General features: G+C 36.8%; 1 protein-coding gene across 2 annotated transcripts in view; it reads left to right on the forward strand.

Annotated features, from left to right (window-relative positions):
• Positions 1-15,873, forward strand: part of FAF1 (Fas associated factor 1) — a 153,989-nt gene that overhangs the window by 44,029 nt on the left and 94,087 nt on the right. For both annotated transcript variants that reach the window (XM_063407099.1, XM_063407100.1), the window contains one exon: positions 7,781-7,886. In XM_063407099.1, the coding sequence (XP_063263169.1) occupies positions 7,781-7,886 (106 nt within the window). The remainder of the gene's footprint in view (positions 1-7,780; positions 7,887-15,873) is intronic.

Consider the following 15,873-nt stretch of genomic DNA (forward strand, 5'->3'; position numbering starts at 1 on the left):
GATGTGGCAGTGGAGACAGACCCTCAGCTCTTTTCAGGGAGTTTTGAGAGTGAGAAGATCCCTCCTTGTTGGAGTCCAGGGCTCGTGGAGAACCCCTCGGGCTGCCCTGGGGGTCTGAGGGCCCGGCTGGGACCCCAGGAAGGCACTGCCTTTGACCTTAGTCCATGGGAAAAACTACCAACACTCAGAGATGAAGCACAAACAACAAAGATTTGAAATAAATAGTAGTTTAGGTTGTCACAGGTTGAAAAGATGTAGTTTTGGGTTTTTAGAATAGAAGTTGATGAGAAAAGATGGTGTCTCACCTTCTTCTTCTTGGACTCCATCTTCTGCTGTGACGGTGGCACAGAGACATTGGTAGAATGGGTTGGAGGCAGAAATTGCCTGTCTAGAATAGGTAGTGATTATCGGCACAAAACTGTAAATATAGTACATTTTGAGAGTTAATTGGATTAGAGACCTTTAAAAGACCTTGAAAATTCCAAGACCTCCTGAGCTGACGGGTTTCTCCAGGCTGAACACCCCGGGCTCCCTCAGTCATGGCTCCCAGGACTTTCCCTCCAGACACTTCCCCGGCTCCGTTTCCATCTCTGGACCTGCTCCAGCCCCTCATTGTCCTTCCACACCTGCAGGGCCCAGAACTGGACACACCTCGAGGTGTGTCCTCACAGTGCCCAGCACAGGAGACAGTCACTGCCCTGGGGCTGCTGCCACCACTGCTGGTGCCCCTGCTGCCCCCCTGGGCACAGCTGGCTCATGTTCACCCCGCCAGCACCCCCAGGGCTCGTCCTGTTGTCAGGGGATATTGCGAAGGTTTGAAAATGAAACGATGTTACATGGAAAATACTCTCATAAAGTAATTAGCACCTCGTCTGGTTCGTTTTCTTCCGTGTCCTTCCCTTTCCTGAATAGCCCTGGATGTGCTCCTTGCAGGAAAATGGGAATTTTACTCGGTAGCCGCTAGAGGGTGCGCAGGAATTGAGCCTGCGAGAGGAGCTGGAGGGATGCGCTTGGAATTGGACAAAATGCTCGGATTTCAGCTTCTCTGAAGAGAGAATTGCCTTTCTGCCCTTGTAGGTGATGGGAGAATATTCTGCAAGTGCAGGTGTATTACTGGTGAGAGGAAATCTTTGAGAGTCAATAGAAATCAGTGCCCTCCTAATGACTGAAAGTAGTTAGTACATTACTAAAAGGTACTTGTGCACATTAGCATGTAATCTGTGGAGGAAAGAAGAATGCTGATATGAATTATAAAAATAATAATGGTAAAAAAAGGAGCATTAAGAGAGGGAGTAGTGGCACTGGAACAGAGGGTGGTGTACATGAACTGTATGTGCAAACAGGAGCTGTGTTTGTGTGTGAGGACAATAAGCCATTGTGCCTTAGCAGCTATTTGAAAAACAGGGAAAAGCCACTACTGCTGCTAATTGTTTCATTTCCAATTTCAAAATTTTCTAGCCAGGTATTGCTGTATATTGTAATTTGAATGTTCTAATTCTGGAGAGAAAACTGGAGTCTGAAGAGAGTTGTTTATTGTAACTGCAGTAAAGTATATAACAACAAACTATTTAAAAACAGTTCTTAGCCTTTTTTATTGGATTAATGGTTTTAAAGAACTTCGCTTGATAGTAAAATCAAAGTAGTTGTTACCTTTTATAGTTTATATTTGTTTCATAGTGGAGATTAGTTCTGGATATTTTTAAGATAAAAGTTGGTAGCTTTGGGACAGCAAATGATGACTAATTAGTGGCTATTTAAACACGGATAATTTGAAGGCTAGATCATCTCCCTGAAGTCATAAATTCTAGATGAAAGGGGAGGCTTGCCTCCAATTAAAGCATCAATGCAGATCAAAACACATCTAATTGAAGCAATGTACCAAACCCAGTTACACTGTTTACTGCCTACTGTTAGGTCAGTTATTATTCAGATTAGTTTGTTACCCACAATTTTTAAAAGCATTTTGCTCACATCTATTATTAATGGATGTTGAGGAACTTTGCCTCTTACTCTGGGAGTTCATCTGTTGTTTTCTTCAAATGCTTTCTGTTTTGAACTAGAGATAAATAGTCGTGATTTGAATATCTCCGGAAAGCGATATTTGAGAAGCCTGAGATTCCAGTATGTGATATTTTATCTAGATGCCCTTCTTAAAAGGAACAGTCTGGCCTCAGCTCTATAAGCTCCAATTTTTGTCTGTTCTTTATAGTGAGGCAGCGCAGTGTCTGAAACATCCTTTTCCAACGTATTGATATGAAGGCATTGAAGTTTATTGTGACAGACTGAACGGGTTTAACCCAGAACTGACTTAAAACCAGCACCTAAATGTAATGGCAAAGTGATCCTGCTGTTTGAACAAACAAAAATCTCCTAGGGTATCTTTGCTCATCAGTGGCCTACCTAAAGCTTTTATAGGTTATAGAAACCCAGTGAATTACTACTGCATGCTAGTAAATTGAGGTGGAAAGATTAAATTTAAATGTCAAATACCACCTGTGTGGTTCCACCCTGCTTCCACAATTTCAGCTGGCAAAGCCGTACTTATCCATGCACGACATCCAGAACAATAACCATGTGGTCTGTGAGCTGAATAATCAGATTTCTAGTGAATTCCTGCCTCATCCCAGCAGCTGCAGTAAATCATCCTTCTCCTTCCATGCTTCCCATCATCTCACCTATGTCTGATGCTGTCTCCAGTTGTTGTGTATTTTGTAGCACATGTTTAATATTTTTCCCCTTGCACTGAGTATCAGCCTGCCCTGCATGTGTTCTCCAGCTCGCAGTCAGGTAGTACCAAAGGAAAGGAGAAATCATGTCCTGTGGGTAGTTTTGACTCTCACTGGCCAGAGGTCACCTGGATGAGTATAAAATACTGCACTTTTAATGCAGCTTTTTACTGGATGGTAATTTGGGTCCCCTTCCTCCTCCTGGCTGTTGATTTATACTGATACATTGATTTATATTGATCTTTGAGACCTTTCTGACACTATGAGACCTGCTTAAAACCAGTGACTATGTTCAAAAGTTACCAGATGGGAGCAGAAGTTACTAGGTGGGTGGAGAAGAACATGATTTCCCTTGGGAAGCAATCTTGAAAGGAAAGATGCCAAAGAACATCCATCATTAAATATCCATGGGAGTAGATCCCTTGCACCAGATTAGATTAATCACTTCCTCAGCATGCAATTCCTTCCCTTTGGTGCCTTGGGTGCTTCTTGAAGGCTGACAATATCCAGTTTGGAAATCAGTTCAGGAGAATGCAAGAGGGAAATGTGGAAAGTGTGAGCATGGAGCTGGGATATCCAGATTGTCTCTCTTTCTATGTTGTGTGTTCTGGGAGATGCTTTTTATAATTTTTTGTTGCTGTTGTCATTAAATGGATATAATGTATTTTATACTTTTTTTTGCTAAATAGCTGAAAGCCAAAGATACTTTATTATACTTGATGAATCACTAGAAAGTTGAAAAGCATTCAACACCCAGGTGCATACCATGGAGATTATTACAAATAATGCAATTTTGCAAAGTGATTGTAACTTGTTTAACAAGTGTAATAATCTGTGTGAGTAAGAAATAACCCACAGATGCCATTTTTCAAGCAGTAGGTCCATATATTGCTGAATGCCTCTGCTTTAGATGGTTACAGAGCTGTGGTGGTGATGTGGTGTCTTGTTGTACGTTCTCAACTGTAGCAGAGTGATAATTAAGAACGGTGTAACCTGCAACTCCAATTATTAGTCCTGTCTGTTTAGCTGGACAGGAGCAGTGCCTTGCTTTAGTTACTTTGAAAGCTTCCATAAGAATGGTAAGATTAATGTTTTATTTTCACATCTGTTCATGAGACAGTTTAAAAATCCTGAAGTTTAAAATGCAATAGAATGTAAACAAAGGGGCTTCTGCTCATTTACATGTTAGCCAGATTTGCTAACTGATTGCTGTTTGAACCTAATCTACCACCTCCTGCTGCATTAGCTACAACAAACATTACATTTACATACTGATTTCTTATTTTGTTTTAATGTAAATAATCTGTAATTACAGTAAATTTGGACTTCTGTTGACATGAGCTTGTATAAATCTGTAAGTTTAAAATGGAAATGTTAATTACCTTGTGTCATACCTGTTTATATAAAAATCAGAGGTTTTGGGGGAAATCTCTGTGTGACTGAGAAAGATATTGCATAGTGGAAAATATTGAGTGTATTTCATAAAAACTGGAATGAAAAGGAGCATTTACATATTGTCAGTTAAGAATTTACTTTTGGTGTCAAATTCTAAAATATTGCAAAAATTTTAGAGAAAAATGCTATTGAAAAGCAAAGTGTCATATAAAAATTCAGAGCATTAATGCCATCACTTAACAGCAGATAGAACCAATCTGTTTTCTATGTCCAGGTCTCCTGCTGGAACTGGTCAGAGCAATGACCATGGCCAGGTCTATTTTCTTTTGTCTTTCTTGAACTTCTTTTTTGGGTGTAGGCAGAGTACCTCAAATGGAGGGTTGGAACCTGAAAATACAGGTTCCCCTGCCTCCTGTGCTGCACAGCAAGTGCAGAATCATTCAGCTGAGGTAAAAAGGTTGTAATAGCAATGTATCTCCTATCAGCAAATGCTTTTGAAAGCTGGGGTTTGCAGTAGGAGAAAAATGTAAGAGTGGCCTACTTTAGTCCTCTTTCTAGAATTTAGTTTTCTTTTCCTACTAATTAATTCTCAGATTAGTTGAATTCTCATAGCACTGGTGGCAAGAAAGAAAAAGAAGGAAAAAAAAATCTCTCTTGTCTTTAATGGGGCCTAGAGTTTGACCCTGATTTTTCCCCGCTTTTAATATAGTTATTTTATTTGGCAATCAAATTATTATACTACAAAGTCATTGTAGTCAACTACAACATTTGTAGGAAAATTAAACAGCTGCCAACACCGAAGCCAAAATTTTAGAGATGTGCATTGTATTCAAAATCAGTCTTCTCAATACACTTATGTCAACCTAAAAAGAAATAAAAATAAGCTTCAGCTTAGTGTCAGTGAGAAGTCTCCTTTAAATACATTTTTCTTGTGAAATTTATCATCGCCTTAATGGCTGAAATACAACTTTTGGGCACGATATATTTTGGTCCAAGTGATTTGGGGCAATGTGCATCCCCCTGTGCTGGAGAATGTGATTATGGGAGGGACAGACATCTCTGGCTGTGGGCTCACATCAGCCCATCCCACACAGGAGGCTGGGCACCAATGCTGGCATCAGTGACCCATCAGATGTCACTGATTAATTAATTAATTAATTAATTCCTCCTCCTTTTGCCCCTCTAGTGGACACTGTCCAAGGTTTGCAGCTTGTGTGAGGTTTTCACGTAGGAGCTCCAAGGACTGGAGCAGTTGACCAGTGCATTTCTGTGTAAGCAGAAGTAATGTTCCTTGTTTTGTTGTTTTTCTGAAGGAAAAGTGAACAATTAATCATGCACTATATTTACTAACACTTTCAAACCTAGTTTTTCCTCAATTTTTTTTTGGTTGTTTTTTTTTTTAGCCAGCCTAATTTTCAGCCTCTTTTTTTCACTCTGTCAATGAATATGTGCTGAGAATTTGCTTGTTAACAACATTCAGCTTGTGTTGCTTAGAAATTCCAAAAGTAGAGGTGTCAAAAATTGTTAGTTCAAAAATTAAAGCTTTTAATTTTTAGGCACTTCATTTAAATTTGTTTGAAGAGTATTTTTTTTCTTTCCAAAATACTTCCTGCTCTCACAAGTGGAAAACTTTTCCTATCAGCGGATGCTTCCTATTAGCAAGCTGTATTTTGAGTTGTACTGAAGTGTGTGCATCATGCAGAACTGGAGAGACTGTGGGTTTGATCAGACTGGCCTGTTTCCTGCTATGTTTACATCAATTACAGAATGAAAACATGAGTCATGTTATCAGTTAGCTTCTACAGATTTTCAGATAGAGTCAAAATGAGCTATAACAGAACCTCGTGTGAGTCTGTATGGGATCCAGAGCCATTCACATATGCTGTAATTAATGTTTTCAGAGCAATTAAATATGTCATTTGCCTCCAGTATTTGCTGAAAACAAATAAAAAATCAGAATCTGAAAAAGCACAGCAGGATATTTTAGTTGCTACTGAACATTTGCCAATAGAAAATATGGTTTTGGGAATGCAAAACCTATTAACAATCAAATTAGAATTACCTTTGAAAATAGGCATACAACTTTTCAGCACTCCTCTTTTTAATTTTTTCCCCTCTTTTGAAGGACTGTTAAGTATTTAAAAAATTTTTAGGCCTTTTGTAGAAAATCTTGTGAAAGTGCAGAAAGCTACATCTTCAGCATTGAGGACTCCAGTTGTATTTGTAGTGTCTCTCATGCACATGATCATACTTAGCATTGACAAGGAGTTATATTTATTTTCCATATTGGAAAACCATAAAAGACAAGAAATAGCACTTCATGATTTTGTTTTCTAGTATGTGATTATTGAGATGTCACAGGAGCCAGATTAGGTTTCCAAGTGAAGATAGTTTTGTAAGGTAAATTTCCCTGAGATATTCAAGCAAATTGTGTCTCTCTTGCTAAAGCATCCAGTGAGTGTTGTATGAGTTCCTTCCCATCTCAAGAGCAAAGCAGCAGATCAGTAATTCCAGAAGCAGTTAAAATGAACAAATCAGGTCTCAAATGATGTAGGAGTCTTTCTTGTCTTGTTGTATTGTAAGATACAGCTGTGCTGATCTGCATTCAGAATTTGTCCTTTACTGCTAAGAGGAATGGCATGTTGAAGTGTCACGGAATAGTAAAAATGTGAAGGAAAAAACCACAGTCTGTCATTCTTTTAAGTGTATGTGATTAAAAAAAAAAAAAGAATTGAATAGGCCAAATTAAATCAAATATGCCACTGAACAAGTCAACTCTGCATAAATGTTATTTAGAAACCCAAGCTGTGGTACAGTGTTGCTGCAGTTTTGTAGCACAAAGATTGCACACAGCCATAATTGCCATGTCTATAACAGAAGTCCTGCCTTCTACTTTGAAAAGTAGATAGCTGCATGATTTTGTACCTAATTAAGCAATCAGGATGCCTTTTTAATATCTAGATGTTTTGCTACCAGAAGAATCAGAAAGAACATATAATTGGCCTGTTTAAACCGTATCTTAAGATTTTTTTTTTAATTTAATTTTTATTTATTTTTATTTTATTAAAACCTCTGTCATATACATTTAAAACAGTATGAGCAGAACTAACTTTTCTAAATGTTCAATACCCACATGAGAAATATTGCTGTGGTTACTTTTCCAGTTGTAATTTGCTGGGTTTATGTGCTTTAAATGAAACTAAGCGTAAGAATTTCCATTTGATTTCTGCTTCAGGTAACCTTAGAGAAGCAAGAACATGCTTTGCCTTGTTCTGCTTACCATCAGCCCTTAATGTGCATCATAGCTTGATATTTGGTCTGGCCATCAATATGCTGACAAGCTTATTATTAATGGCATTAGGAGTGCTAAATACACCTGATGTTTGTGAAGATAATGGGACTCTCTCCATTTTGAACATACTTAACATTAGAAGAGCTTTAAAGGCTGCAGTCACCTTATTAAGGAAGGAGTTCAGGAATGGCCTTTGGTCATTCTCAGCATGCTTCCTTGCATTTAAGAGTGAAAAGAGAGATGATAATGTTGTGCCTGGACTTGTCCATGTAGAGTTTAGGGTACCCTGGGGTTTTTGCATCTGACTGTAAAACAAGCTATAACATGCTTATCCCTGATTTTCCTGTTTTTCTTTCAACCATTTCAGGGCCCTGCAGGAGTCATTAAATCAGAACTTCATGCTGATTGTCACCCATCGAGAAGTCCAGCGGGAGTACAACCTCAACTTCTCAGGAAGCAGTACCATTCAGGAGGTGAGTGCTGCCTCACAGCTGAACAATAAATGTAGCTCATTATAGCTAATGCCAGCTCTCTTAAAGGGGGTTTGCATAGTCTTGATAGATATTCCTGTATTTTATTGATCTTTTTTCATTTTGATCAACTGGATCATCAAGATTTGCTGTAATCTGATTAAAGAATTCAGGTAGAAAAAGGTGTTCTATTAAATTATACAGAAAGGATGTTTCTTTTTGTATTGTAATACAATACAAAATACACAATATTGTATACAATACAAAATTGAGTTATTCCAATTGCATTTTACTTGAAGCCCCTTGAACCTCCCTCTGTCTTTCCTTCTTTTAACCAGCTCCATCTCCATTCTGTAGGCCCCTCAGCCATCGTGCTGGTTGCTGTTGGAGTGCTGTAATTCTTTGTGGCCTGGTAGCCCAATGGTTTTGTGTGTAATGGACATTGCTGCCGTTCTGTGGAATGGCCAGCAAGGGGTGATATTGGAGAGAACTTCGGCAGAATTAAGTCCTAAAGGAACAAATATCTCTGATGTGACTCTGGACTCTCTGAATTCAGAATAAGCAGTCCCTTGCAAATTTTTAAGACTTCTTTCCAAGCCCAAAGGTTGTTGTCTAGTGCTCCATGGTATATCCAATGCCAGATGTTGTGGATGTTATTTTCCATATAACCCACTGGCTTCTGGAAACTTGACAAACAACCTAGAAATGTGAATCTTCAGAATTCACATTACAAAATATTAAGATTAAATGTTTGCTTTTCAAATTAAATGTATGTTTGCTATTATTGGTCTGGCACTTCTCACAATCTTTTAGGGTTGAACAGAGTTTATTGAAGTTTTTCGTGTCACATGCTGACTTGGTAGACAGAATTAATTTAAGTTCTGTAATACTAACTATGGGAGTAGTATCTCACAACAATGGAAAATGATCACTAACTGTTTTCATTGTGAATCCTGTTATTCTTAAGATCTAAATTCTGATCTTTCCCCCATGTGAAAGCCTGTTTTCTGCTTCTTGTGTTCAGCTGTACTGTAGTAAGTTCAGTTTTGGTTTTTGTGGTAATACTAATAAACACACATACTTGAATCAGTTTAACTTTTGAGGGGCTGAGCTTTGACTCTCTAGAATTACAAAGAATTTGAACGTTTATGGAAATAAATCATCCAAATATGTGGTTTTAATCTTAAAATGGGGAGATTCTAAAAGAAAACACATACACATATATTGTCTGTTTTTTATCAATACTGTATCTTTTTACTTCTTTGCTGGTGGGTCTTACCTGGCTTAAAGGAACCAGAAATCTGTGACAGAGGGATCTAGTCTGCCTTTCCATGCACTGAAGTTTTCTTGTTTGTTGGTAATGGCAGGTTACAGTCATCAGGTTTCCTGATGGAATCAACATAGTGTAAAAGTTAATTAAAATTTTTCCCTTAAACAACCAAAATAAAAACCCAACCACTGCATACCCAGCGAGAGCAGAAAGCCTTTCTTTGCCTTTCTTGTGTCTGTCACACCCAATGGAGTGTATAAAATTGTGAAGACCAATTGAGGGGCTAAAATGAGACAAGCTCAGTGGCCCTTGTTGTGCAGCTGATGCTGAACAGGTGAACGTGTCTGTCTGTGCAAAGGCTCCTGGAAATCCTTGGGGATTTGGCTGAGGTAAAAGGCTTGGTGAACATTTGTCTAATTATAGAAAACAAGCACTGTTTTGAATGTTAACTCCCTAATGGCTTCTTAATTTAATTTTTTTTTCCTTTTAGCATAAAGTAATCATTGTAACAAATCTAGGCAGTCCTTGTGGTTTGGAGGAATTGGTGGTGTCGTTCCTTGTCTCCTTTGTCTCTGTCCTCTCCAGGGACTGTTTGATTTTTTTTTCTCTTCACTCTCTTGTTCACACTTTAACAAATTAATAGTTTACTTTCCTCCTGGTGTATTTTGTAACGGTGGAGAGGCCCAGTGATGCAGTTGCCAACCACAAGAGGGCAGGAAGGACTATTCAATTATTACCTAAAAATGCTGCTCAGTGTTTTCAAATTAGCTTCTGGTATATTAACAAAAAGGACTATAATGGCCAAGTTATTGTTTGATTTACAGATAATTGGCATATTGCAGGGAGGAGACTTAATTTCACCCTTTTAAATTAAACAGGGAGATTTAAAAAGACATAAAATATTCATTAATGTTCAGTGATTATAAAGCAGTGGCATATATTTATTCTACCTTTATTACTGTTTCGATGGGAAAATACAGCAAATATTTCAGAAATCGACTTGGCCATACTGACAAGTTGAAATGTTTAAGCAGTGTTAATGCAATCTACTCACACGCCATATCCTATGCAGAAAGATTCAAAATGACTACATCAATTATTAAAAGAAATATTTAAGATTCTAGAAATGTTCTACTTCTTGCCACAGTTGGGTGCAACTGTCTCTCAAGGGCTGCTGGTTCAGTGTGTTGTTGTTATTGGTGCTGTGAATTTTCAGGAATAGATATTTGTTCCAAGAGTATCAAAAACCCCCCAAACTCGCACCAAAACCTGAACCCCACCACCCTTTCAGAAGGCAGAAATGTTTTGCAATTGGTTAAATGCAAAATCCAGTGAGCTCACAACTGTGCCTTTCTAAAGTACTATTGCTGCAGTTCTCTGGTTTTTTATTGTTTAGAATGCATGTTTAATAGGAAATGATATTTGGATGAATTGTTTTTTTGAAGAAATCGTGGTGTTTAATGGGGAAACCATGGGACAAAAAATTATCTAAGAGAAGCCTGATGCTGTAGTGCTGGTGTCTGCTTCCAAAATTTGTTGCATATTATTTTAATAGTTGAATTTTAGATGGTGCTTGAAAGTGCCTTTTTTTAAAACATTCTTTATCAAAATAGCTAACTCTTTAGGTATTAAGATCTGATTTCTCATCTTAAAAAATAAAAGTTACATTCACTTATATTGTTTTGTGATCATGAACTTATACATAATCTTTGGAAATGAAATAAAAAATTAAATGGAACTTGTCAAAAATTCTGTATATTCAATTTAAATTTTTTTTTGAGTTGGGCAGGGGAGTAGTTAACTTGGAAAGTTAATAATAACATGATGGTCTAAATTGTAAATTAATCTGTGTCACAGGTTTCTGACATCTGTTTGTTCTTGTAAAATTGCAGTATTAAATTAATGCTGGGCAGATACTGTTCTGGGAAATATCATGGTTGCTTTTTTCCATGATCTGCATTTTAAATTGGAAATTGGTAGGTTTTGTGCAAGTTAGGAGACTGCAAATGAATACATTTCCAGTGTATTAGATGGTTAAATAAAGACAATTTGACAAATTGAATTCCTAATACAAGACTAAAAGGAGTTTTCTGTCTGAAGACTTGTTCTTTATTCTGCTAAGTTAATTTATAGAGGCTGTTTGAAATTGGAGAGATTTTTCTAACTTGAGGGAGAAGCTCTGTGCTAAATTATTACCAGGCATTGCCCACACTCAAGATAATTTCTTTTCTATCCTTACCAACTTGTTTTCATTTAGAAATGAACATTTCTGCTACTTTTCATTTTTGCAAGTTGTAGTTTCATTATTTGACAGAAATAAAGGAAAGCCTTTTTCAGAAGGGGGAATATTTAAAGGCGTGTTAAAAGCAAGTTTGTGTTCTGATCCTGGAGCAGACAAACTAATTTGTGAAAAACTTAATGGGCTTGAGTTCTTGTCACAATAATGTGCTCTACACTTTTTGTTTTAATCAGTGACACAGAAAAAAAAATCAAACATTTTTAACAAACTGGATTGCTCCATTAAAAACAAGGACTTTACATTTGTCTATTTTGCTCTTTTGATACAGACTTTGAAGCTTTTTTGTGATTCCTGTGTGCAGGATTGCAAAAATATCCAGTGTCCACAGGCTGTGGCTGCTGAAGGGTGGATGAGCGATGTGTGCTGAACCCTCAGTCCTCGCTCAGCCTGGTGATCTTATTTTGTAACTGCTGGAAATTCCAGTTGAGAATACTATCTAGAGCATGTGCTGGGCACTAGAATTCTTGGTAAAACATCAAATCTGTGCAAACAATGCAGAGAGGATGGGTCTTTAAATACTGGCTGCCTCTGCATAGCTGCCTCTGCTCTTTATTCCATTCTTTAGCCAATAATTTAAGCAGAGGCTGCCTGCTCAGCATCCCTGTCACCTGTGCTAGGTAATATATTTGTTCTGTGTTCCCTGCAGACTCTCTGGCTAAGGTGGAATATGGAAAGCAGTGGATCCAATAGCCCTCCAGGCAGGAGGAGGAACTATTTGTGCACAGAACTGCCTGGGCTGAGATAAACTGTAAATTCTGTGTTCACAGACCCTAAGCAAATCCTTCGTGATGAATTTCTTTAAACTTTTTTCGTGAGTGGATGAATGTTAAACAAGATACAAAATCACCATTATGAATCTGCAGGCAGAAGCCTCATTTAAAAGGCCTAAATAAATGTAATATATAAATATAAGTGAGCTGATGAATTACCTGCATCAGGCAGAAAAATAATCCTGCCGAAGGTCTTGTACCATTTTTTTTGGTGTCTGAACAAAATATTTTCAAGACAGTTGTTGCTGAGTGAGGTCATTCAAAGTAAACATCTGACACTGACATGGAGACATGAAATGCATATATAAATAATGTTACTCTTTTTAATGTTGTAGCTAAATAATTACAAAAAACCCTCATTTATCAGAAATAGACATACCCAAATATGGAACATATATTAATAGTTTCAGAAACAGTTGTTTTATGTTTTGACATTTTGTACTTGCTTTAAAATTGTTGAAAACTACTGTTTTGGTAAACATCAGTAAGTAGCACCTTTTGGATTTAATAGGAGGTGCACAAACGTTCTATTGTTCAAATACTTCTAGTATCAGACAAGCTATTAAAATACATTGCTATACTTATTGTACTCTAGAGCCCAGTGTTTTTGTGAAATTTGAGCATTTAGTTTGCTTTTTAAAGAAATCTGCCATCTTAAAATTATGCTCAATTTATGGCAAGTCGTAACAGCAGTATACATAATTTAAACATCCCTGTGATAGCCTCAGTGTTCTGCAGTGGTAAATGAAGACCTGCTAGCAAGCCAGGCTTTGACTTTTTCACCGAGGAGAGAAAAATCCATTTTAAAAAAGCTAAATCAACTTCTTGTTTTGGTTTTTTGCCTTTGTATCATAGAAAACCAGCACATTCCTAAAGTAAAATGAATTGGCTGAAAGAAAACCTTGATAAACTTTTTTTAAGTGATCATGTGTTGGGAATTATATGAAGTTCCTTGGGAAATAAAGAGAAAATACCTTTTAGGTAACTGTTCAACAGTGATAACTTTATTAGGCACTTAAAATATCTTAATACCTGACTGGAGAGATCTGTTTTGAAGATATCCCATTTAAAAATATCTATAACAATTTTCCTTTTTCTGCAACAGAAACAGAGATAAAGAAAGGGCACTACTTCTCACTTAATTATGAAACTTAATATATTCCTGACAGAATATGTTTCATAACGTGTAATTTGATTTTGGTGCGTTTGGACGTGCATATCATTAAAGAAACGATCTTCAGTTATTAAAAACTAGTAAACATGGACATTTTTATATGCAAGAAAAGGCAGAGAGTAAATAATTGCACTGGTGACCAATACTGTAATAATCCTGTTTTACAATATGCACTTGACAGGTTGTAATAGTGCTAATTGAAGAGACTAATTCACACTTGCTTCATTCTATTCAAAGGCAAAATCAGCAGCTTGTTTTGCTTTTGACCAGATGGTCCTGATGAACACCTACTGTGCACTTTAAGTGCTTTACTAGAATTACAAAGGCTGGGGGCTGCATCCGACTCAAAATGATTTGAGAAGAGAAAAAAACCTCACTGCTCAATGGATTTGGTGCAACTAAATTAATTCTAGTGGACCCATTACACATTGAGCCCCCTTTTCAAAGTGCTGAGCCTCCTCGTTTGTTCTGTAGCAATGAGAAAGTGAAAGGCAGATTACTGCAAACAGAAATAAAAAAAAAGTGCTGTGAAAAGGAGAAAAGAGGCCTTGAAGCCTTTTCATATCATTTGGGTTTTTCAAGTGCGTTATTTTTGGGGAGGGTGGATGTATGAAAAGCCAATTGGAGTTTTTTTTGTTTTAAAGTGCGCTATTTAAGTACTATGAATATAAAAGCAAGAGCAACAGTTGACTGAGTTTACTGTGGTAAAGCTTTGTGTCCAAGGATGAATCAAATTCATTATAGTCAATGCTTTGTATTTTCATATGAATGTAGGGTTAGTTTCACAAGACTGTGTCTGTTTAGGATAATTATAATTTAATATTTTCCTTTCATAAAGTTATCACTGTAGTTTCTCTAAAATCTGCTGAAAGCAAAGGTTTTTTCCTTGCATAAATTTAGAAGCACCCAGAGAGTTTAAAACTCCAAAGGAAGCTGTTTGATTTGCAAGGGAAGGCGAGGCAGGTTCCAATAGCACAGATTATTATAACTAATTAGAAGTCACACATCTGTTAACGTTCAGTTTGTCAGCACTCAGTTTAGTGTGTGTGTGTTTATATCTCTTCTTCCTTTCTCTCCTTCCCTGTCTCTATTCCCCTCCATCTGTAAGTGTAAGTTGGGTTGGAGAGAAACTCTCAAAGGATAAGGATCAATTTATTTGAATTTGAAAATAATGAGGAGTCATTGTGATAATTTTGGTTATGGGTTTGGCTCTGTAAATGCTCAGTCATGTGAGTTGTCCTTATTTTAGAAGTAATCATGTTGAATTGAATGGCTTTGCTCATGTAATTTAAGGATGCTAAGGATTTTGGGGATCAAGACCTAATTTAAAACCTTGAATTTTTTAAAAACTGCAATTAAAACCATCGCTTGCTATTCTGATTTTGAATATTTGCTGTGTTTTACTTTCAGGTTGGTGAATTTTTATGCAAGGCTTCTATCATAATGCTAGCTATTAAAAAGGTGTTAGCATGAAATGACAAGAAAACCTAAGCAGCTTTATGAACATATTAAACAGCTCTGTCCCCAGCTCCTGTGCTATTTAGAGTGGGAAAGCAGCACTCTGTAGCTAAATAGCACAGTGCTGTTATCTGTGTGAATTATGTTTAGATGAATAACAAATGAAAAATTCAAGTTAGCATTTTTTTGCAATTAAAAAAAAATTAATTTACAGCTTGTAAATTAAAGTGGTTTAGAACATGGTTTAACCTTTCTATCCCGTGTTAACTATAATATGATCACTTCTATTATTGCATGATATACACTTATATTAAAAAAAACACATTCGTTGAATTGCTGATTTGTTTTCAAACAATGAAATTTGTATTTGTGCAAATTATAGTGGGCACAGTGTTCTCTCATGTTTTCTCATCAAACAACCCAATTATACTTATAAATAGTGAGGTGCTAATGAACTGTTGTTCTGGAAAAGTTGATTATTTTTTTTTTAACTTGGGTAAGAAAGGAAACACTTCACAATTTTAGAGTGCTTGCTTGGTGAGAAAATATTTGAAAATATTTTACTTATGTAAATCATGTTGGTGCTATCACTTTTAAATACACAACAGAAGCTAATCTAAAATCCCCATCAGTTCATATGGAGCGTAACTACATGCTTGACATTGTAAATTGCTCACTTAATCGGGAACTCGGGATTTACTTATATTCATTAAGTTACAGAAGTTGTTTCCTACGAGCTAATATTTCAGCTTGAAGTTTATCACTGTATTCACTGAATAGAAAGAGGTAATTTTTTGGATAGCTCTGGTGATAAGGATATTTAAAGTGATGACTGTGGAGTTACAACACCAAAATGGTCAAAAGTATCTTGAAGCAGTTGTGTAATGATACGTTCCCTTGTAATTACTATGCAAAGAAAACACTGAGTTGCTGTTCCAATTGTGAATTAATAATGTTTGTCCCATCCATAACATCTTAGTGACATAGGCACCATCTCTCTAGTAAACCTGTTTTTAGGG

Source organism: Prinia subflava, chromosome 10 (assembly GCF_021018805.1).
Source record: "Prinia subflava isolate CZ2003 ecotype Zambia chromosome 10, Cam_Psub_1.2, whole genome shotgun sequence".
NCBI classification, from domain to species: Eukaryota; Metazoa; Chordata; class Aves; order Passeriformes; family Cisticolidae; genus Prinia; species Prinia subflava.